Genomic DNA, 25475 nt, shown 5'->3' on the forward strand with positions numbered 1-25475 from the left:
ATTTGCAGATATAATATATACGGGGCAATATGGATTAAATTTGTGATGCGTCTAATGCACAAGAGCAATAGCCATAACAAAAACAACTCTGCCAGAGGTTTATGTTGCTAGAAAATCACAACACATTGACTTTCAAGAGATAGCGGTGACAAACATATACAAGTGACAGATATACCATTCTGCCAGTTCACCACTGCAGGGCGAAATCTGTGGGAATCAACGACTGGTATCATTTGGTTTTAAAACTGCTCGAAGTGATCATTTCGCGAGTCTTATGAGATTGAGAGAGAGAAAGCCCAAGCCCAGAATATCTAGTTTTACGCCCATTGAGAGACAGCCATTGTTTTACTTCGTTTTTTACTGAGTACTCCCTCACGGCTAACAGTTTATTCACTGACTTCCGCTCTTAGACTTCTTGTCAGAAAGTTCTAGAATTGATTTTCATTTCTGATCAAGGTTCAAGGTTGTTTCTCATACGAAACTGAATGGGACATTATCAACAACCATACCAAACCAGCCCAAGGAGCCTTGACTACCCCCCCCCCCCGTGCTGGCGAACCTGGCAGTACGGCAGTGTAGTTGCAAGTGCCCATATGAGTTTTCATATTTTTTTTCCACAAATAAAACTTTGACTTTTCATTAAGCAAGCTGATAAATCGATCATAAAATAGACTCAACTTTGCACACATGAACCATTAACAGGACTACATTGGGCCTAATTACTCATGATTTAGTTAGAGGGACAGTGTCCACTTCCTTTCAAACTGCGCCCTCCCATCACACAATTTGATGATACGTAGTAAAGCTACATTCCCTTAACTGTCCTCATAAACTTTGTTTTTTTCCACCATTCGTTCTTCTCGAATTCACTTCAGATGTAACTTATTTCTTGCAAATAAGTTACATCTGAAGTTTATCTACTGAGCCTGTTCAACTTCACTCAAGTATGAATCTCTCTTGATCAACAGATCGAGATTTTCCTCGCTGCGCTTGTTGGTTAATGAGTTTTGCCAACTATTAGTCCAATCAAGTGTCTATTTACAGAATTTACAAAGATTTTATTAACTCTTTAAATTATAATTTTTGCTGCAACCGGTACTAATGTGGCGCTCAGTTCGGATCTTCTAGATAGACGGAGCAACTTCCGTCAAACACGTGTATAGTGTGATTTTTTATCGAAAAGATAATACTGTATGCTGTTAATTACCAGATGAAGGATGATTACAAATATAAAAATATAATTTTACCCTGATACGCAGTTTAATCATTTTAAGAATCCTTCATAATTTCAAAATTTTAGTGATTTCCTTATTCTTTGCAATGTTCCAGAAATCTGTTGTTGCCGTCCGAAAAGTAAGCCATGAAACTTTAAAATTTTAACATGACCACAAATCCACTGATAACAATATGGCGCTCAGTTCTGACACGTGAATGTTGTGATTTTTGTTTAAAAGATAACAGCTTTTATCATCAGTTAAATGATGATTGCAGCATAAAAGTATAATTTTATCTTGGTAAGCAGTAGAACTATTTTAAGAACTTCGAAATTTGGTTAGTCTTTACAGTCTGGGGTTAGTCTTCATAACCTGGTACCCCTTTTGCGAGTAGCAGTTTTAATGATTTCTCTATTCTTTGCATTGTTCTAGAATTTTGCTGCTACCATCCAAAAAGTAATAAAACATGGGTAATTCTCCAGAACACGGTGCCCCCTTGAAAATCACGTTGAGAAGAAGAGGGGGAAAGAAGTGACGTACAGTTCGTAACGCCGCCCACTCACTGCGTTCCCCCTCTTCTTCTCGACGACTGCACATGGCAAATGTCACGCGACATAACAGTATGGCGAAGCTGAAAAACAACGAAATTAACAGCAATACGGCAATTTTTTTTTTTTGTCGGAGCAGCAACTAAAATAATTATACATAAAAATAATACTTAAAATAAAACTAAATAATAAAAAAAAATATATATTTTTTTTTTCAAAACGAAACAAACTAATGAGACGCAGTAAACGACCAATTTTCACTAAATAATTCCCGAGCGTAAAAAGGTAACCTAAAAACAACCATTTTTCGCTAAACACAAATATAAGTAGATGAAAAACATGACTCCCATTATAATTTTTTTTTTCGTCCAACGCTTGAATCCCCACCCGCTTAAAAACCTAACCATCTTTCTAAACACAAATTAAAGTCCATTAAAAACATGACGTCTGTTATAATTGTTTCTCGTCCAACGACCAATTTTAGCTTGAATCCCTGCCGAAGTCAAAAACATAACCTTTTTTCGCTAAACAGAAATGAAAGTCAATTAACACATGCAACGAATAATAAAATTGCTTTTTGCATAACCACAAAACAGCAACATAGAATTTTTTTTTTTGCACAATACTAGGTTAATATGCAACATTCTTGCTCCCTTGGGACTGAACATAGGCAAAAAAAAGACAAAAAAACAAAAAGAACCTAAGAAATAAAAAAAATAAGAAAATGTGAGGCAACACACAGCAGCAAAAAACAAAAGAAACAGTTTACCTGCAGGATGGAACAGGATAACGACACAGAAACTCAGGACCACGTGGCATGTAACATTAACTTCAGCAAACGAACAGCAAAGCACCGAACAGAACAGAAACCAGCATTCAAATGAAAGTACAGTATATGCAACGAATTTCGCATTCAGCACTCTAGTGACGTTATGTCACATGACGTCCACCTAAACGTAGAGGGGGATGCAGTCAGCGGGTGGAGGAGTCACAACCTGTCAATCACTTCTTTCCCCTGTTCTGACAGCCAATTACAAAGGTGCACTGTATATTGGAGTATAGCGAAAACATGTTATTATGTATAAGATATACCATCTATCGAAGTGTTTTAAATAATCTGTTTGCAGTCAGAGACAACCATATAGGATCATAGGAGTTTGATAAGTGCAATAGGAGTGCACGAACATTACCTTATTTTGTGGTAACACATGGACTCAACTGTGCGAGCACTCGGTTATGGCCGTACTGACTTTTGGAAGGGAAGAAAACCTAACAAGTCAGCAGCGAGAATGCTGCAACTATAACTGTAAAGGGGTTCTAACTATAAGTTTGGACCAACTAACTTAGTTACATTAGCACAAAGCATCCCCCACCCCACACAACCTTTGATGGTTTTCTCAGAATTCTCTGGTCAGTGCCATTAAGGCAGATTAGAAAAAAGGGTCGTCCCTTCAATGGTCTACTCTTATTTTATTATTATTATTATTATTAGCCATAAGGTGCAAGGAAGCCTGAGGCTTATGCTGCACCAGCTGAAAAAAAAAAAAAAATTCTGAATTACACTGAGAGAGAGAGAGAGAGAAAAAAAGAGTCAGAAGTAGAAGGGAATCACCAAGAAAGAGAAGAATGATGATATCCAGCTCAGGACCCTGGGTGTGCCAAGCCCATGCTCACCAGATGTGAGCCCTCTTACTGCGTGTTATCACTTTGCCCTTTACTTCTAATGTAATGGCCTCTCCACTACATTTATTTTCAATGCCCATCAGTGTATTAGAATAATATTATAAAGTAAACTTGTGATAGGGTAGCAGAGAGAATAAAAACTAAGAAGACAGAGGTCATGAGAATGGGAAGAGAAACGTATTAGTTAGATATTGTAACAGGAGAAAAAGAATACAGTAGATGAGCAACTGTAATTTGAGAAGCCTAATGGTGGAAGAAGCAGGGCAGAGAAATAAAATAGCATTGAGTAAGGTACTTTTTGAGAAGCAATGAAGAGTATTATTACTGTAGGAGATTTAGGAATTGGTTCATGGAAAAGATGGTACAATGTCTGGTCTTTTTTTTGATACTTTATGTAGTGGAGATATGGACATTTAGAATTGAAGACATATAATGAAGGATTGATGATGTGATGGAGGTGAAAAGTTCTGGGAAGATGCTCAGAGAGAAAGAGAGAGATTGAGGAAAACTAGGATAAGTGAATTGAGATGAAGAGACGTGCTGAGGATAGGAAGAAGATATGGAGAAGGTTGATGAATGGTTTCTTGGAACTGCCCTTGGCAGAACACTGATGATGACTCATATCTTGAGCACTGATTATTTTTTTCATCATTCTTGAATTATTCACCCATAAAAATGGCTGATAAAGCCATTTCTAAGGATACTAAGGTGTGCAATCAAGAGCTAACACTCTACTAATAAGTGTCTTAACACCAACAGGGATAATTCAGTAATCACTGAGTGTATATTTCTCTACCTAATATACAAATTAGAGTTTGCATAATTATGTATATTGTATCATCTAATAACATTAAATATACACCTAACACAACCTTTACATGAATTATCCCTGTTGGTGTTAAGACACATTTTTTTTTTTTTTTTTTATTTCTAAAATTTTGATAATTTTCACTAAAGTGAATCAGTTCATTCTACAGTTCTACATAGCCAATGTTAATATTTTGCAATACAGAAATTAATGCCTCATTATTATCACTGTTTATTAATTCATTTATTCTATGTAGTTTTAAGTACTTACATTGTAAGTACTTATAACTCCACTTGCCCATAAAAAAGTAATACAAATACAACACAATAATATTGGCTACAGAACTGCGAGCAACACGTCTGAGCAGATACCCATTAAAACGATGTCGAAAGTAGTGCTATTTCCATTGTCACACAAAACTTTCTGGCAGAGCATGAAAATTTGAAGTCATAAACAACAACAAAATAATAAATATGCAATTTATGTGTATGAATGAAATATTCAGAATAATGTTTAATTAATGTATATTTATATTTATTTGATTCAAAATAGCTCTAAGTTAGGTGAGATAGTCAACACCTTCGCTGAACACCTGGCAAAAGTTTTCCAACCATATCCCTCCGAATCTACAGCAGAAAAGGAAGAAGAAATCCATTGTTACCTTGAAGCTTCTTATTAACTGTCTCCACCTGTAAAAGCCTTCTCGCGAGCTGAAGTAAGGAGTATCATACAAAGAGAACTGCATTCTAAAAAAGCTCCCGGGGTACGATTTAATTACTGGTAAAATACTCAGAGCTACCTCCAAAAGGACTAATATTTCTAATGCACATATACAATGCTATAATACGTGAGGGTTACTTCCCAGCAGCTTGGAAAGTTGCCCAAATAATAATGATCCTAAAGCCTGGGAAACCCTCCAATGAAGTAATATCATATCGGCCCATCAGTCCACTACCAATATTATCAAAAATATTAGAAAAACTAATATTAAAATGGCTGAAACCGATCCTAGAAGAAGAAAACTTAATTCCACCACATCAATTCGGATTCAGACAGCAACATGGCACTATTGAACAAGTGCATAGAGTTGTCAATTTTATCGACAATTGTCTGAAAAAAAAAAATATTGCTCGGCTGTGGTCTTAGACATCAGTAGTGCATTTGACAAGTTTTGGCATGCAGGATTACTATACAAACTGAAGCAGGTACTACCTCACCAATTATATATAATTATAAAATCATACCTCATGGAAAGATATTATCAAGTGAAACTGAAAGAACAAACCAAGTTATACCCAATATTCTCTGGAGTGCCACAGGGGAGTGTCTTGGGACCAGTATTGTATACCCTGTACACCGCTGACCTCCCAGTTAGCGATAACACCCTAGTAGCAACATTTGCTGATGACACAGCAGAACCTGTAACTGATGAAAACCTAATAATTTCAACACAAAGGTTGCAAGAACAGCTTAACCAGACACAAGCTTGGCAAAAAAAATGGCAGATGAAAACCAACGAGACAAAATCTACTAGTGTTACATTCACAATGAGACAGGAAACATGTCCATCAGTGAAATTAAATGGCCATGCCATACCACAAGCAGAAGATGCTAAGTACCTTGGCATCCATCTAGACAGAAGCTTAAATTGGAGAAAGCACATTTGGACAAAGAGGAAACAGCTTGAGCTAAAGGCTAGCAAGCTGTATTGGCTAATTGGAAGAGATTCCAAGTTATCATTGGCAAACAAGCTACTTATATACAAAGTCATACTGAAACCCGTGTGGACCTATGGCATCCAGCTTTGGGGCACTGCCAGCACCTCAAACATAGAAATACTACAAACGCTTCCAATCAAAGATGCTGAGAATTATTACCAACTTGCCCTGGTATGTCACCAATAAAATGATACATAGAGACCTGAACGTGCCAATGATAAAAGAAGAAATACCAACAACGACTAGAAGTGCATCCAAATTACCTGGCAATGAACCTGTTGGATAACAGTGAAGTTCCCAGAAGATTAAAATGCCAACATCCTGGACATAGTGTAGTGCAGTGCTCAATGTTTGTTTTAATTAAACCAATCTGTTCTGTGTGAATGCAGTCGCCAGTGATTAAGTAAACTCAATAGAATTGTCGTTACTGGATGTCTCCTTCATTCAAGACATCCTACTGACATTTGCCATACATTAAATTTACTTAATGTTCGTTTTCTTGAACAGATTATAAATGAGCATTATAGTAAAAAAAAAAAAAAAGTGAGGTGAGATATTTCTTGGTATTGGCTGCATGATGTTGACTTAGTTCCATTTCCAGTTCTGCATACAATAAACTCTACAACATCCAGTCCATTGACTTCCCAAAGTACCACTTTTTTTTTTTTGTTGTTGTTTAATCCAGTGATGGATTTAGAACTTCCTGAGACCTGTGCAGGAATACTTTCTCATATGATATAAAATATCCAATTATACATACCTACTTGTACAAAACATAGAAGTTTTTTATCCCACCTTCTAAGGAATTAATTAGCGGTGAAATAAACTACAAACATTTAGTTTGTAGTTTATTAGCTTTCAGTAGAGTGTCAATTCAGTAATAATTTCATCATAATTCAGTAATCACTGAGTGTTGGGCCACCATTCACACAGAAAAGAGCTGCTATTTACCTATGCATCGAATCCACTAGATGTCTGAAGATGTCAATAGGGATATGTAGCCATGGTGCCTGAAAGGCTTTCCACTGTCAGAATAGATGGTGGTTGCATGTCCATGCACCTCAGTTCCTGTTCCAAAACATCCTGCAGGTGTTCAGTTGGATTTAGGTCAGGCAAATTTGGAGGCCAATCAAGATGGATGATATCTCCACTGTGTTCCTCAAACCACTCATGCACAATGTGGGTCTGATAACAAGGCATTATCATCTTGGACAATCCCGTTTCTGTCTGGCAGAAATGGCAGGGTTCCCATGATCTCCTAAGAGTTGCCGGTAGACCTCACCAGTGAAACGTTGGTTCATATGCACCAGGGATCCCAGTTCTTCCCCACGTGCCCCACATTAAGCAACCACTGCCACCTGCCTAGCTAGTGGCAACCTTGTATGATGGGTTCATGGGCTCGTGTTGCTTGTGCCACACACAAAGGCATCCATTGACGTGTTGCATCAGGTATTTGGACTCATTCGGCTAGCACGCTCATTTCTCGTCCATCCAGCATGTTGTTGACACCACAGCATTCACCATTGACGATGATCAGTGGTGAGGAGAGGGTGTCTCTTGGGTTGTCTGCTGTAGAATCCCATACATCTGACTGTGCAGTGCATCATCCTTTGTGATATTGTTCTTACATTTCCTATATTGTATTGCAATGTTAGCTGTCGCACAGTGACCTGCCATTGAGCCCACAATGCACTTCACACTTTGTTCACTGCAAATGTCCACCTTGCATAATCCTTTACAGTTCTGTCAGTGGGAAGTGTTTTGAACAATTTGACACCATTCTTTGTACACCTTAACAATAATGGGCTGTGAGCAATCAATAAGATGTGCCATTTCTGATATGGAAGCACCCGACGCACAAGCTCCCATAATCATGCCCTTTCGAAACTCTGTGATATCTTTACTACATCCCATAACTGTTATTTTATCAGTTTGACATGCATGACCAAATGCAAATTACTGCTGATGTAGCTTACGAATCTGTTTTTTTTTATACTGCGAACAGTGTGGCATAGTCCGTTATGGTTGGGGTGGTCATAATTCAGTGAACACCGAGTGCATATTGACACTTTCATCCACACAAGTAGCATGTAAACATCTATTTTCAATATTAAAAGTAATAAAATGGAATTTACAGGCTCTAATAATAATGAATATTAGCATTAGCATTAGTAGAGGCATATGATGCAAGAAAGCAAGCTTATTCAGCATCAGCCAAAAAAAAAAACACCACTCCCATTTCACCCCTCCGTTCGCTCGAAATACCTGTCCAGTTGAGCCTTAAATTTGTTTAGGCTATCAACCTCAACAACAAGTGATGGAAGTCGGTTCCACCAACCAACCACCCTCTGGCCAAAGGCAAATTTCCGCACATCTATCCGACATCCGTCCTTCCTCAATTTGAATTTATGCCCTCTGAGCTGATTATTCTGAGCAAGATGAAGAATCCCATTGGCATTGAGCATGCTCAAACCATTCAAAGCCTTATACACCTCTATCAGATTACCTCGCCGGTGCCTAGTCTCCAGACTCTGTAATTTGCAAAACTTAAACCTTTCTTCGTAAGAGCAACCCTTTGTTCCATTCACTAATCTTGTTGCCCTTCTCTGTACCCGTTCCAGCAGCTCTACATCCTTCTTGAAATGAGGCCTCCAGACCTGTATACAGTACTGGAAGATGTGGCCTAACCATTGCCTTATACAAGGGAATAATCACCTCTTTATCCCTGCTAGAAAAATTCCTGTATATCATTGACAAGACACCATGAGCTACTCTTGCAGCTCGTCTGCACTGCTCAGAGAACTTCATATCTGCCTGCACAATTACCCCCAGGTCCTTTTCATTCTCCACCACTGTCAGTGTAGTACCGCAGAGTTGATACGTTGCTCTGGGGTTACTGTTTCCCATATGTAGTACTTTACATTTGTCAATGTTAAACTTCATTTGCCACCTCTCAGCCCATCTGTTCAACCTTTCCAGATCCTGTTGCAGCAGCATAGCGTCAGTGGTGTCCTTAACAACCCTGCCAACCTTTGTATCATCTGCAAACTTGGACATTAAACTTGATATCCCATCATCAATATCATTCATAAACACCGAAAACAACAACGGACCCAACACTGAACCCTGAGGAACTCCACTAATAACATTAGTCCACGTTGAGCAGTGTCCATTGATTACCACTCTCTGTCTTCTGCCACTCAACCATCCCCTTATCCATAGCAGCAATTTGCCTCCAATGCCACACTGCTCCAATTTGTGCAGCAGTCTTCCATGTGCAACAGTATCAAAAGCCTTTCTAAGATCCAAATATATAATATCAAAGTTATTCCCTGCATCTAGTTCTTTTGTGACTACATCATAGTATCCAATCAAATTGGTCAGGCAAGACCTGCCCTTAACAAAACCATGCTGCGTCTGAGCTATAACTGAATTCTTGTCTAGATGATCCTGCAGTGCTTCTTTAACCAGTGCCTCCATTAATTTACCTGGAATAGAAGTTAAACTAACAGGTCTATAATTACTTGTGTCAGCCTTTGATCCTCCTTTGTGAATTGGGGTTACATTTGCACATCTCCAGTCTATGGGTACCTCCCCTGAGTCCAAAGAAGCTCTCATAATTATGGCTAGGGGTTTGCTTACTTCCTTTGCTGCCTCCTTTAATATAACTGGATAGATCCCATCCACCCCAGGTGCCTTTTTTATGTTTATCCTCAACAATCTCTCCTCCACTTTCCTCTCAGTTATTATAAAATCATCCAGCTCACTGCCAATGTTTACTTTACCTACATCATTCTCCTTCCTGAATAACTCCTCATGCGTGAATGTAGATGCAAAATACTCGTTTAGATTGTTAGCCACCTGAGCAGGATCCTCAACTGTTGAACCATCAATATCCAGTGGACCAATCTGATTCATCCCTTTCCTTCTTGAGTTTAAATAGGTAAAGAACTCTTTTCTGTTTTTCTTTGCATCCTTTGCCAAGGATTTTTCGTAGTCTGCCTTTGCCTGCCTAATCTCCTTTGTGACTTGGTTACAGACCAACTTCTATCTATCATAGGCTTCCATGTCACCCATTAATTTGTATGTATCCCATGCATTTTTCTTCTCTGCCACATGTCTCATTAGTTCATCTGACAACCATTTAGGCCTAAACCTTGAACAATATTTCTTAGTTGGTATGTAAAGCCTGGTAGCCTCCAAGATTAGTTCCTTGAATGCTTCCCATTTTGAGTTTGCTGTTGGTAACATCATCAGTTGGTCCCACTGTATAGAATTTAAATACTGTCTCAGACCATCATAGTCGCCTTTACGAAAACAAAAACCCTTCCCTTTACCTCTGATGGTAGTTACCTCCTTGAGTAAATCCCACTTCAACACACTGTGATCACTGCCACCTAGTGGTTCATTTATCTGCAGATTCTTAATGCATGAAGAATCACTACTGATAATCACATCAAGAGTATTGCTCCCTCTTGTTGCCTCACGAACATGCTGATGTAGAAAACAATCATCCAATAAATCCACAAAAGCCTTGCTAGTGTGCGAGTGACCAACCCACAAAATCCAGTCAATATCTGGGAAATTAAAATCCACCATTATAAGACTCTCTGATTTACTGGCCCACTCTATTTCCCTGTACAATATCTTATTATACTCATCAGAGTCATTAGGCCTATAGCACACTCCTACTCTCAATTTTGATTTCCCTGTGCTTAGGTCACACCAAACTGACTCGACACTGCCCTGTCCATCGATGTCGACTGGCTTCACTTCCTTAGACTTTGTGTTTCTTAACTAATAGCATAACCCCTCCTCCCCTGTCTATCCTTTCTATACACATTGTATTCCCCAAATTCCAGTTCCGCATTCCTTATATCTGTGTGACACCACGTCTCTGATATCCCAACAATATCTGCCTTTGATGTTTTGAGCAATACCTCAAATTCATCAAATTTATTTACCAAACTCCTAGCATTGGTGTACACGCAGGTATACATTCACCTGTTTCTATTCTTGGCTACCCTAACACAACCCATGTGTTTACTTGTACCGCAATGACTCCCAGCAGTCTCTGAAATATCCTGCATCTTGTTTTTCAGGCTTCTGCTCATTTCAATAGAAGCAGTGCAAGAATCACTTCCACCTCTGCCAGTGGCTACTGTTAATCTATTAGTCCTTGTATCCCCCCAACTAGCAGTTTTCCGACCCACCTAACTCTGCCTCGACAGCATCAGCAAAAATTCTTGCACCCTTTCTATTTAAGTGTATCCCATCCCTGTAGAAGCAATCTCTCCTGTTTAACAAGTACAGTCCAGGCTGAAAAAAATTCTACCCCTTGAGCCTTGCACAATCCCTCCAGGGCCGAATTGATCGACAAGGCTCTCATCACATACTCCCTCCTATCGTGTCTGGGCAGAATTGCAGACACTTTCAAATTCAACCCTAATTCACGGCTTTTTTTATATAAGAGCATGATGTACTACAAGCAATAGAAATTAATAAAATTATTGACATTCTTGGTTCTCAAAGCACATAATGATACGATAATTCTTTTTAATCAGAAAAATACCTATTTTGTTTTTGTACCTGGTTTATTTAATAAAAAAAAATTTTTTTTCTGCTTTTATATCAGTTCTATTTGTTGATTTGACTTATAATAAAGGATATAAATAATTGTTTTATTTAATATTTTAACCATATGAACCTACTTTATATTGTGTGTTTTAAGTATTTATGGGGCCCTAAAGTTCTAATCTCTCAGTGGGCCTTTTAATTTCAGTCTGATCCTGGTTTTTCATCCCACAAAACAATAAGGCTAACTATAGAGTACATGCAGTTTGCAGATAGTATTGATGCCTCATGGCCTTAGTGACCATAATGAAAAAAAGCAACTAACAGCAAACAACACTTTCTTTTGTTAGTTGGATTTTCTTTTTAAGTCTGGTTTGGTATATTCCAAAATACATCTCCAAAACAAATTTTTTTATATTTATGGAAAATATGATTCTAAGTAAAGCCTATATAGAATGCATAATAGTTATCTAATTTCTTATTCTTCATTTTTGTTTAATGAATTCATTTATTTAGAATATTTGGACTATGAAAATCCTCTTTTATATTGTACAGGGTGTCTCAAAAATATTGGTAAAAAAGTTTAGGGGAGGTAGGTAATATCTAAAGGAATGTGAATCGCATAGGAACCCATAACCGGAAACGTCAAGGGAAAGTAGTAGCAGAGGCACAAGAAGCAGAAACAACACAAGACAGTAATTAGTGGCAAACATTTATTTGACATAATATTAACAATGGAGTACAAGATCAATGCATTTCATGATGTTACAACAGATGCTCGAAGGTTCCACCATGAGACGCGATATATGTGTGACACCGAAGCATCATGGATTGCCAGACACGGTCGAACACACCTGGAGTTTCTTTGACAGTAGCAGCAGCAGCAGCAGCGCAGATGAGTCTCGTCACGAGATCCATTTCCGTCTCCACAGGCGATTCATACACGATAGATTTGAGGCCCCCCCCACAGAAAGAAATCAAAGCTCGATAAATCAGGTGAGTGTGGGGGCCAGGCAAACGGGTCCACAACGACCAGTCCATCGACGCCCAAAACGCCTGTTCAAATAGTCACACACCTTCCATAATGGGCAGGCGCCCCGTCATGTTGAAACAAAATGTTGTATCTCACATTTGCTGGAACATCGTCAAGTAACCTTGGTAGAACTTGTTCAAGAAAGATCCGATATTTATCGGAGTTCATGCGGGATGGTAACAGCTATGGGCCAACTAAGCAGTCACCGACCATACCTGCCCACACATATATTGCGAAGCGATGTTGTGCCGCATGGGGGCGCACACCGTGTGGGTTGTCGTGAGCCCACACGTGAGCATTTTGCTGATTGAATAAGCCTTCCCGAGTGAAATTACCTGGTCTTGGCGCATTATAGCCTTAGTTGCTAATGTGTCAATAAAATCCAAACCAAATCAAAACCGAGTGAAATAAGTCTCAACTGTGAACAAAACAGGCTGGAAAATTCAAGTCTTGAACACTTTCTTGAAGAAACCACTGTGCAAAAGCCACACATGCAGGATGATCTTGGGGGAGCAGTAACCGAACCCTTTGGAGATGAAAGGGGTGTAAGGAATCATCGTGCCAGACACGCTGTACACTGCAACGAGACACTCCTAAGGCAGAGGCAACGGCATGTGTACTGTTAGTAGGATTATTCTGGACGGCATTCAACACACTTTCTTCCAGCGGGAGTTCGTGTCGAACGTGGTCAGCCCGCACTACTCCTGTTACCTCTAAATGACCCATAATCGCACAAATTTTGATGCACACGCACAAACAAACAGTGGTCTGGTACATGTCTGTCTGGGAAGCATTCTCCATAAATTCATTGAGCAGCTCGTCTATTGCCCTCTGCTAATCCATACACTAGGTGCATGTCTGCCAGCTCACAGTTCGTATATCGATGCATGCTCTTCATGCAGCGACTACTGCTTGAATGAGTAAACCAGAAATTTTCCCTCTCGCGAACTGATGAACAGCGCCGTGTACCGACTTACGGTGACGTTTCCAGTTATGGGTTCTTATGCAATTCACATTCTTTTAGATGTTACCTACCTCCTCTAAACGTTAGTATCAATATTTTTGAGACACCTTGTATATTTGAAGGACAGATGAGTAGTCTGACAACTTAATCATGTGCTGAAAAATGTGGAATTAATACAATAATTTTATTCCAAAATTTGTAAATATTACCATAACAGACAGTGCAAACTATTATAAATATGAAATTTGTATTTTAAGAAAAATGTTTGCATTTCTAATTAAATGGGCACACATACATGGCTATATACTTTATTATTATTATTTTTTTTTATAGTTGAGGCTTGCTCAAAATCATGTACATCCCAGGTTTACTCTTATAACTAAGAACTTCTCAGTTGCTCCACTTCAAGAAGCTACTAATCCTAGAATCCAGGTTGGGCCCTCACTTTCCCATAAAAAGATATATGAATTTCGAACTTACAGTGTAAAACCAGACTGTTTTAAGGCATTTATAAAGATAGTTGAAGAAAAATTGCACCTGCGAACTGAATTTTCCAAACTGTTTGGATTTTGGTCAACAGAATATGGAAGCATGAATGAGGTAATTCACGTGTGGGAATATGGTAAGTTCTTAAATTTTATGCACATAATAATATTTGAGTATGCTCTTGGTTATTCTTAGGATATATAAATGTGTGATGCAGATAGCCAAGGAGATTTTGTGTTGTAAACAGCTGATATATCTAAGATTTGATTATATGAAAGAGATTTAACCATAATTTGAGTTGATGAGCAATCATACCAGTAGCATAACATAGATGAGAAAGAATATGACTCTACATGAATTAATGCAAAATATAAAATTTCGCATTAATTCATATAGAACATATAAAAGACTAATTATTCTCTACATTTTTAGAAACAGCTGTAAAATCAGACAGGAACTACACTTTGAAAAAAGGAAGAGTCCTAGCATTAAGTCTTTCAAGTATTTCAGGAAGAGCTTAACCCTAGAATACTAACCATTCATCCAGCAGACAGACTGAGCTAAGATTCCAAATATTCTCTAATCAGTTCTTGCACAAACATTGTGGAAAGTTGCACAAAGCATTGATTCTTGTTCAATGTTACCATTTTCAGGATTAAAAGCCACAAAAAAAGATTTGTGCTAGTAAGAAATACTGAATGATTATGATTTTATTGCCATCATTTAAAGCAGGGCTGTCCAACCTTAGGTAATCCGAGGGCCACATTAAAAAAAAAAAGATCAATCCGAGGCCCACATCCAGATTAATAAATACAGTAGAGAAATTAAAATATTTGGACAGTCCTACTATTAGATTTATCAAGCACTTCTAAAATTTCGTAATAAAGGAAATTCATGTTGCTTATAAAGTTTTTATTGAAACAGTAGACAAGATACAATTGTTTATAATTATTATATCATTTTAATGAGAGCTCTGCGGTTGTTTGTTTTCATTTACTAACGTAGCTATATCAGTATCGATTCTTGTAGTTGCCAATCACAGTAAATGTGAAAGTGATTTATCATCAATGAACATCTGTATTTGGATTTTATGAATTTCATCGTTGAAAAAGTGCTTTTGCAAAGATATATGCTCCCAAGCATCGAGCACATCTTGAGTCCAAAGTCCCTCAATTTCATATAGTGCTCTCGTGGTAATAATTTTAAAAAATCTTCTCCTTTTCGATTCTGCCAGTATAAAAAGGGTTGGATTGCAAATCACACAATTCCAGTTGTAGGTCAGATCTTATGTTTTCAATGCTGACAGTTAAATGGTTGAATAAAAAATGAAATATCTTCTTCACTTTCTTTAATATCGCCAAATCGATTCTCAAAATCCTCTGATTGTTTAAATGCACTTTATATGAGTTGAAAATGTTCTCTCAAAATTCTTCATTTCTTCAAATTGTTTTTTGCAATTAGGAAAAAAAGTAAAAATATTATTGGCCAATGTTGATTTCAAAAGCTTCAATTTACTTTTAAAACCATTCAAATGATCATATAAGTTGCAATATTCTGTTGTTTGCCCTGCAGCTTTAAGTTCATCTCACTCAAATGGTTGGTCATATCTGTTAAAAATGCAAGATCAGATGAAAAGGTGGGATCATGCATTTGATTTTCAAGTTCTGTTGTGTCAGACTTCACTTCGTTTTTAAGAAATATGGGTATTTCTTTCCAAACATCAAAAAAGCGCTCCAGACATTTTCCGGCACTTAACCAGCGAATATCAGAATGGAGGAGCAAATCGCATATGCAGCATCCATTTCACTCAAGAAATCAAGAAAGTTACAATGGGTCAAAGAGCTATAACCTCCTCATATAATATTGGTTACTTTTACAGCTACTTTCATGGCATTGACTTGACGTAGAAATTTTCCAGAGTGCTTCTTGATGAATGATAGGGCAGTTAATATTATTTTGTTTCAATAGTCCACAAAACCTGATTCCAGTTCCCATCATAGCTTTGGCCCCATCAGTGACAATGAGGAAACATTTATCGAATCCTCCATAGTTTATAACAGAGTTTTGAACTGCTTCGAAAATATCAGTACCTTTAGGTCCCATGCAAAGATATAAGACTGAGCAGTTCTTCATTAATAGTAAAGTCCTCCTGAATAGTCCAAACAAAAATTAAAAGTTGACTTATGTCTGCTTGATCAGTGCTTTCATCTAGACACAATGAAAAGGACCCACAATTTGCCATTGAATCATACAGCTTTTTTGAAACATATTGATCCATGTGTTCTACACATCTTGCGACGGTCTGATGAGGTAATGCCACTGTTTCGAACTTCTCAGCCAATTTCAACTCATTAAATTATTTTGCCATTTCAATTGCATATTTCTTCACAATCACGTTGTCACTAAAAGTCTTTTTTGCTTTTGCTAACTGTAATGCTACTTTGTACGAAGCGGCAAGGCTAGAACTTTGTGCAGTGCTAAGTTTAGCAAAAAATCTCGCTTGATGCATCAATTTCTTTTATATTCTGCAATAATGGTGCTTCTTGATTTCTCAATATACATCTCAAATCTTTTATTGTGTAATGTAGTGTCATTTCACATTATACTCTTTAGGCACTGACAAAACTTGCATACAAACAAGACATTGAATTTTATTCTTGTTGTTTGTAATCAAATAGTCTGATTCCCATCGGCTTTGATACACTCGCGTTTCTTCTTCAATTTTTCTTTTCTTGTGAGACATCGTTGTTCGAAGGTAAGTAGTAAATTATTAAGTAGAAATGAAGTATATTGAACATAACATGGAAATCAATCACAATGCGTATCTAGTAATTTGGTGACACAACCTTGGTAAACGGACGAACGACACTAACGACGGGTGACCCACCCCAGAGCATGTGCGTTGACACAAGACATCTAGCATGGACGCAATGAAATATACTTGAAGTCGTGCGTAGAAGGTTTGCACTCACAAGTAGTATTTTGCAACAAAAGTTTTTTTTTTTTGCGCGTGAAAATCAAAAGGCCTAACCCACAGGAGGGCCACACAAAATCATTCCGTGGGCTTTAGGGTTAATGGGCACTGAATATGGAACACGGGGGGGACCCTGAAATCACCATAAATTCTTATACAGCCCTGATATAGAGTATACTGTATGCAGCGAGTATTACACATTTACAGGTTAGGAATGTGATATCGCATTACTAAATTTTTTGTAATTCATATTTTGTTTTCCAATCTTCACTGATTTTTCTAATTTTGATATTTCATAAAAATTTTTATTTAATTTCAGATTTTTAAATTTATTTTTATGATTTTAATGACTGTAATTAGCCAAGCTAAAGATAAGAATTAATGTACTATTGAATATGGTTAATATTTTAGGATTAATGGGCACTGAATATAGAACACTGGGTGGGGGGGAAGAAACCCTGAAATCACAGTTCGTAAAAGCAACATGTTTTATAAACTTCATGATTGAAAATGCTTCTAGAAAATAGATTACATTATGGTAATTAATTTTTTCAGTCATCTTACAAACAGAACAACCAGTGTTATAAAGCTTTATAACATTATTCTTGCTGAGGAATACTTTGAAGCAATACATTGAAAATCAGTAAATTTCAATAGCATTAGCATTAGTAGAGGCATTTGATGCAAGAAGGCAAGCTTATGCAGCATCAGCCAAAAAAAAAAAAAATAAATAAATAAAGTAAAATAAATAAATAACAAATAACCACTTCCACTTCACCCCTCTGTTCGTTCGAAATACCTGTCCAGCTGAGCCTTAAACTTATTTAGGCTATCAACTTCCACGACAAGGGATGGAAGTCTGTTCCACCTACCAACCACCCGCTGGCTAAAGGCAAATTTCCGCACATCTATCCTACATCTATCTTTCCTCAATTTGAATTTATGCCCTCTCGGGTGATTATTCTGAGCAAGAGGAAGAATCCCATCAGCATTGAGCATGCTCAAACCATTCAAGGCTTTGTACACCTCTATCAGATCACCTCGCTGGTGCCTAGTCTCCAGACACTGTAATTTGCAAAACTTAAGCCTTTCTTCGTAAGCGCACCCCTTTGTTCCATTCACTAATCTTGTTGCCCTTCTCTGTACTCGTTCCAGCAGCTCTACATCCTTCTTGAAATGAGACCTCCATGCCTGTATACAGTACTCTAGGTGTGGCCTGACCATTGCCTTATACAAGGGAATAATCACCTCCTTATCCCTGCTAGAAAAATTCCTATATATCATTGACAATACACCATGAGCTACTCTTGCAGCCCATCTGCACTGCTCAGAGAACTTCATATCTGCCTACACAAACACCCCAGGTCCCTTTCATTCTCTACCACTGTCATTGTACCACAGAGCCACAGAGTTGATACATTGCTCTGGGGTTCCTGTTTCCCATATGTAGTACTCTACATTTGTCAATGTTAAACTTCATTTGCCACCTCTCAGCCCATCTGCTCAACCTTTCCAGATCCTGTTGCAGCAGCATAGTGTCACTAGTGTCCTTGACAACTCTGCCAACCTTTGTATCGTCTGCAAACTTGGACATTAAGCTTGATATACCATCATCAATATCATTTATAAATACAGAAAACAATAAAGGACCCAATACTGAACCCTGAGGGACTCCACTAATAACATTAGTCCACGATGAGCAGTGTCCATTGATTACCACTCTCTGTCTTCTCCCCCTCAACTACCCCTTTATCCATAGCAGCAATTTGCCTCCAATGCCACACTGCTCCAATTTGTGCAGCAGTCTTCCATGTGCAACAGTATCAAAAGCCTTTCTAAGATCCAAGTATATAATATCAAAGTTATTCCCTGCATCCAGTTCTTTTGTGACTGCATCATAGTATCCAATCAAGTTGGTCAGGCAAGACTTCCCCTTAACAAAACCATGCTGTGTCTGAGCTATAACTGAAGTCTTGTCTAGATGATCCTGCAGTGCTTCTTTAACCAGTGCCTCCATTAATTTTCCGGGAACAGAAGTTAAACTCACAGGTCTATAATTACTTGTGTTAGCCTTTGATCCTCCCTTGCGAATTGGGGTCACATTTGCACATCTCCAGTCCATGGGTACCTCCCCTGAGTCCAAGGAAGCTCTCATAATTATGGCTAAGGGTTTGCTTACTTCCTTTGCTGCCTCCTTTAATATAACTGGGTAGATCCCATCCACCCCAGGTGCCTTTCTTGTATTTATCTTCAACAATTTCTCCTCCACTTTACTCTCAGTTATTACAAGATTCTCTAGCTTACTGCTAGAGTTGAATACACCTCTGGCATTCCCCTCGCTGAATAACTCCTCATGTGTGAATGTCGATGCAAAATATTCATTTAGTTTGTTAGCTACCTGAGCAGGGTCATCAAGAGTTGACCCATCGATATCATTGGACCAATCTGATTCATCCCCTTCCTTCTAGAGTTTACATAAGTAAAGAACTCTTTGCTGTTTTTCTTCGCATCCCTTGCCAAGGATCTCTCGTAATCTGCCTTCGCCTGCCTAACCTCCTTTGTAACTTGGTTACAGATCAACTTGTATCTATCATAGGCTTCTGTGTCACGTGTTAATTTGTATGTATCCCATGCATTTTTCTTCTCTGCCATATGCCTCATTAGTTCATCTGACATCCATTTAGGCCTGAACCTTGAACAATATTTCTTAGTTGGTATGTAAAGCCTAGTAGCTTCCAAGATACGTTCTTTGAATGCTTCCCATTTTGAATTTGCTGTTGGTAACATCATCAGTTGATCCCACTGTATAGAATTTAAATACTGTCTACTATGCTGCTGCAACAGGATCTGGTAAGGTTGAGCAGATGGGCTGAGAGGTGGCAAATGAAGTTTAACGTTGACAAATGTAAAGTACTACACATGGGAAACAGCAACCCCAGAGCAACGTATCAACTCTGTGGTACTACACTGACAGTGGTAGAGAATGAAAGGGACTTGGAGGTGGTTGTGCAGGCAGATATGAAGTTCTCTGAGCAGTGCAGACGGGCTGCAAGAGTAGATCATGGAGTATTGTCAATGATTTACAGGAATTTTTCCAGCAGGGATAAGGAGGTGATTATTCCATTGTATAAGGCAATGGTCAGGCCACACCTAGAGTACTGTATACAGGTCTGGAGGCCTCATTTCAGGAGGGATGTGGAGCTGCTGGAGTGAGTACAGAGAAGGGCAACAAGATTAGTGAATGGAACAAAGGGGTGCTCTTACGAAGAAAGGCTTAAGTTTTGCAAATTGCAGTGTCTGGAGACTAGGCACCAGCGAGGTGATCTGATAGAAGTGTACAAAGCCTTGAATGGTTTAAGCATGCTCAATGCTGATGGGATTCTTCCTCTAGCTCAGAAAAATCACCTGAGAGGGCATAAATATAAATTGAGGAAAGACAGATGTAGGATAGACGTGCGGAAATTTGCCTTTAGCCAGCGTGTGGTTGGTTGGTGGAACAGACTTCCATCCCTTGTGGTGGAGGTTGATAGCCTAAATAAGTTTAAGGCTCAGCTGGACAGGTATTTTGAACGAACAGAGGGGTGAAGTGGAAGTGGGTTTTTTTTTTTTTTTTTTGGCTGATGCTGCATAAGCTTGCTTTCTTGCATCAAATACCTCTACTAATGCTAATGCTAATACTGGCCCACTCTATTTCTCTGTACAGTTTCTTATTATACTCCTCAGAGTCATTAGGCCTATAGAACACTCCTACTCTCAATTTTGATCTCCCAATGCTTATGTCACACCAAACTGACTCGACACTGCACTGTCCAGCGATGTCGACTGGCTTCACTTCATGTTTGTGAATTATATCTTTATGTTTGTGAACTATTTCAGTTCATTACATTAGCATTAGTAGAGGCATATGCAAGAAAGCATAGGCAGCACAGCCAACCCCCTCTTCCCATTTCACCCCTCCATTCGTTCCAAATGCTTGTCAAGCTCAGCCTTAAATTTATTTAGCCTATCAACTTCCGCAACAAAAGGTGGAAGTCTGTTCCACCAATCAACTACCTGCTGGCTAAAGGCAAACTTCTGCACATCTATTCTACAACTGTCTTTCCTCAATTTGAAACTGTGCCCCCTCAGGTTCTTAATCTGAGCAAGAGGAAGAATCCCATCAGCATTCAGCTTGCTCAAGCCATTCAGGGTCTTGTACACCTCCTATAAACCTATTTTGATATTTCAGTAAAAATTTTTATTTAATTTCAATTTTTTAAATTTATTTTTATGATTTTAATGATTGTAATTAGCCAGGCTAAATGTAAGAATTAATGTACTACTGAATATGGTTAGTATTTTAGGGTTAATGGGTACTGAATATGGAACACTGGGGGGGGGGAACCTGAAATCACCATAAATTCTTATACAAAGCAACTTCTGTTAAAAATAACATTTGATATAGAGGTTTGAAGATTGTTATTGACAATGTTCAAAGTATTTTCACATAAAAGTATTTAATCTAAAGAATTATATATGTAAAAGAAACTTTAAATTATTATTTCTTATACAGAATTATTCAAAAATAATTTCACAACTTTGTAAACATATAACTTTTTTTTTTCGAACTTAATAAAACATACTAAGCACCAAATGAAAGCAATAACTTTCAAGTTTATATTGATAACTAATAGTTATGAGTTCCTGATAACTGGAACACATGTAATATAAAAACATAATGGCAACTTTTTAGTGAGGCAAAACATGCATAGCAGCACTTTTTCTCTTTGAACAGTTAAAGTTTACAATGTAATTTCAACAAAGTTTTCACACACAATTTGAATTTTTAAAATCTAGTATTCCACTTATAACTGATTCAGGAATGTTTTTTTATACAGTTTGTTCTTTGCTGCATTCCAAAAAAAAAAAAAAAATTGCAAGATAATTTGCAAGTGAAACTGTAGAAAACATGAAGACAGCTACTTGTAAACGTTCGCTACTGCAGTCTACTCCGAAGAAAACTTTGAGAAAATAGTTGATTTGAAAACTAAAAATGATACAAGTATGAAAATGCAACCATTTTCACTTATGACGGGACGTTCATGAGGAGAACAAGCGCCCCATGCTTTTGTGACTATGCTGTATATTTGGAGCAACACCTGCTCGCGGGGAGAAGGCGGAAATATTTCTGGTCCCCACACGTGCAGTGAAAGTCACCCCGTGGAGCGTCAGCCCTCCGCCGGTCGCCTGTTATCTAACAGCCGGAGGTCATTTGTCCGAGCGGAGTGGACAGACGTCCGGGCGCATTTGTTGACAAAACAGCAAAGGAACGTGATTCTCGTGTGGAGATGCGAGGCTACATCTTCCAAATGACACTTTTGGGATAAACAGAATAAGACGTCCACTGGAGGTTTGTGTTTTTTGAAAGTCTGGTGTGAGGAAGTGAACGAACTTGTGGCCATCAGGTCTTTGTCCAGTCTGAAGGCACAAACCCTACCAAAATAAAGTCTCCTCCGCACCACCTCCATAAATCCAATATTTTATGTGAGCAGAGCTCCAAAATCGACAGTCCTAAAATTGTTGTTGAACTGTTGAAATTAACCAGAACAAATACGCAGGGGAAAGCAAAAGGTGAGGGGGAGATATATATACGAACCTAGGGAAAAGCACGGGGAGTTCAGGTCGTGACAAGTTCGGAGTTAACAGTTTGGAGTTCTGAGTTTTGGTTTTGTTGAAGCGAAGTCTGAAAGTAGGAGAGAAAGTGTGAACGAGAGAAAAAGAGAGAAGGTGTCTGAGCTCCTGAGAAAATACAGAATCCTGTTCGAGAGAAAGCAGATCCTACCACGGAAATAGGAGTAGCAGAAATGACCGGAATTGACGATCTTCCCAGAGTATCAACTCCTGAAGATATGCAGATTGAGTCTGGTAAGTCAACTTTCCATGTCCCATTAAACAACTGAACTAGATAGTGTAAAAGGCGATCCTATTTACCCTTACATAGACTTCTCTCCTCATAATAACTTATCTTGTTAAGTATAGAGAATAAGCGACATTTTGAACTTAAGGAACACACATCACATTATAAGTTTAACATTATGATCTCTTTATAATTGTTATGCTACAAACGTCATTAGTGTCTTACATGAACCACTGAGATGTTTTTGCCTCGACGGGATGTACTTGGAGTTTCCTACAACAGACAGCAAGCACGAAACTACACGAAGAACAACACTACCACTACCATTCAGCTAGTAAATTTACATTAAGAAGCTAACTATATATTAACCGTAACGAGGAGTAAGCCAAATGTTACATGCCCTATTCTAAAAACTATACTTGTTTACTGAGTGTACATCTTATTTGTCTTGTGTAATAAACCATGTTTTGTTTAACAACCTTTGCCTCATGATTACTCTCTGATGACACATGATTCCTTGAATGGATTACTGATAAAGAACTTTGTTAAGGCGGCGCTTTTGATTCTAGTCAAATAGAAAGGAATCAAAGGTGAAAATCACAACGCAATCTTGATGTTGCAGATTTGCTCAACGTCCATCTGAGTAAGTTTTTAGAACACGGGAATTGTCCTAACTAACTGCTAGACGATTACATGAAAGCCAGGTTTCTCCGGATGTAAATATTAGTGTAACTCTTGCAAAGAACATTTATTCCTAACTGACACATCACGCCATAACTGAGAATTGTTGGAACCCTAGCAAGTTTATACTATAACGGAGTAAAAGACCTGCGCAACACTGTTGCCAATTGTGACCAGGATTGAAGTGTGTCCTTGCGGGATGAAAAACCAGTTTTGTACGAATGCCCGTAAATGATTCTGATGGTTGTAGACTGAGGAAAGTACTTCTAATAGAAAGGATTGGGACAGCACTGATTGTTGTGTGTACAGAGATTAGTCATAGGCATTTTTGTTTACAGCAGTACAAATAACACAGACGTCTCCAGGAACACTCATATTGAACAACAGTCAGCAACTTGTAATGTTTAAACTAGAAAATTTATCAAAAATTAAGAATAAGACGAGTTGCTACATGTTGTAACACCTTTTGCTTTAGAATTGCTGATTATTAACGATATATTTCTGTTTCAGCTCAACGGAAAGGTAGATTTTACACCATTTTGGGGGACATTAATTTTACACAGACACTAATAAAGCCAAAATGGAGGGACAAAGCCCCCAAACCTCGGGTATAGAAAATTCTGTTCCACTTTTTGGAACCCAGGAGACACAACCCTCTCCCGAAATGGGCAGACCTTATTTGGCAAATATTGCTGGTTATTTGGGTTTAGTGCCAGTTTTCTCTGGCAAAGTAGACGAAGGTCCGTCTGTTCAATATTTTTTTGAAATGCTAGAAAGTGTGGGACAGTTAGCACTTTGGGGAAATTCTGAGTTAATAGCTGTCTGGAAATCCAAGGTTCGCTCTTTTGCTGCGGAATTCCTCGCAAATTCTGTAGAATTACGTAAGGAAAAAGATTATAGTGTGTTTAAAAATGCATTTTTGGCTCAGTTCAAAAAAACAGAACCTAGTGTGACATGTCTACATAACTTCTCGCATGCTGTACAATTGCCTAATGAGACCTTATCAAAGTTTGCTACGAGGGTTAAAAATTTGGCCCGTTTGGCGTTTAAAACGCAAAATGAGTCGCCAGAGGCATTATCAATATTAGATCAGGCAATGCTGGCTCAATTTCTCAGGGGCGTTTCAAATAAGATCAGGAGGCTGGTTCTTTCACAAAATCCTCTCACCTACACGCAGGCAATTACAGTGGCGAAACGAGAGGAAACCAACGAACTTATTACAGAAACAAAACACAGGCCAATTAATGCCATGTATAGTCAGAATAACAATGATGGAGAAATATGGGACCAACAAGAAAACTATCTTAAAGAAATCATTAAGCCATTGCAGGACCAGATAAAAGACCTACAGCAATCGCTACATACACTAGCTGTAAATAATATTACACATAATAATTTAAAAACACAAGGCGCAGATAATAACAGGTGTCATCCAAGCCAAAATTTTAATACTGAAACTTATGCATCCCCCCTTTCTGCGATCGCGTAGCGTTCCCCATAAGGCACTCTCAGTCGGGAAGGGCATTGCTAGGAGATGCCACGAATGAGGTCAACGACCGTGAGTACCGACGCTATGGAGAAACGAGTTTTGACCGGAAGCGTGGGTTGCCGAATCGCATAGACGTTAGGGAGCAGGGACAGAATCGTTTTGCTGGCTGCGGCCGTTCAAGCAATCGCCGGCCGGCACCGAATTTTTCTCCTTCTCGGCATTATGGGCGCACGGTGCGCGAATACACTGCAGTACCAAAAAATGGGGCAGCCTATGTTAATGGAAAGGACAGTAATTTTAATGGAAATAGAGATACATTAACAGGTAGAACTCATTATAACAATCGAAATAGGGATAATATGTGAACTCCTTTACAAGGGAAAGAAAGGGAACACCTAGTAATAAAT

General features: G+C 38.4%; 1 protein-coding gene across 1 annotated transcript in view; it reads left to right on the plus strand.

The window, feature by feature from the left end:
- The first annotated feature begins 1208 nt into the window (after positions 1 to 1208).
- Positions 1209 to 25475, plus strand: part of LOC150082828 (protein NipSnap homolog 3A-like) — an 82908-nt gene continuing 58641 nt past the window's right edge. The window contains exons 1-2 of the mRNA XM_090376840.1: positions 1209 to 1353; positions 13876 to 14164. Coding sequence (XP_090232966.1) covers positions 1321 to 1353; positions 13876 to 14164 — 322 coding nt within the window. The 5' untranslated portion in view covers positions 1209 to 1320. The remainder of the gene's footprint in view (positions 1354 to 13875; positions 14165 to 25475) is intronic.

The sequence above is a fragment of the Mastigoproctus giganteus genome, chromosome 7 (genome assembly GCF_048544385.1).
Source record: "Mastigoproctus giganteus isolate SK-2022 chromosome 7, ASM4854438v1, whole genome shotgun sequence".
In the NCBI taxonomy this organism is placed as follows: domain Eukaryota; kingdom Metazoa; phylum Arthropoda; class Arachnida; order Uropygi; family Thelyphonidae; genus Mastigoproctus; species Mastigoproctus giganteus.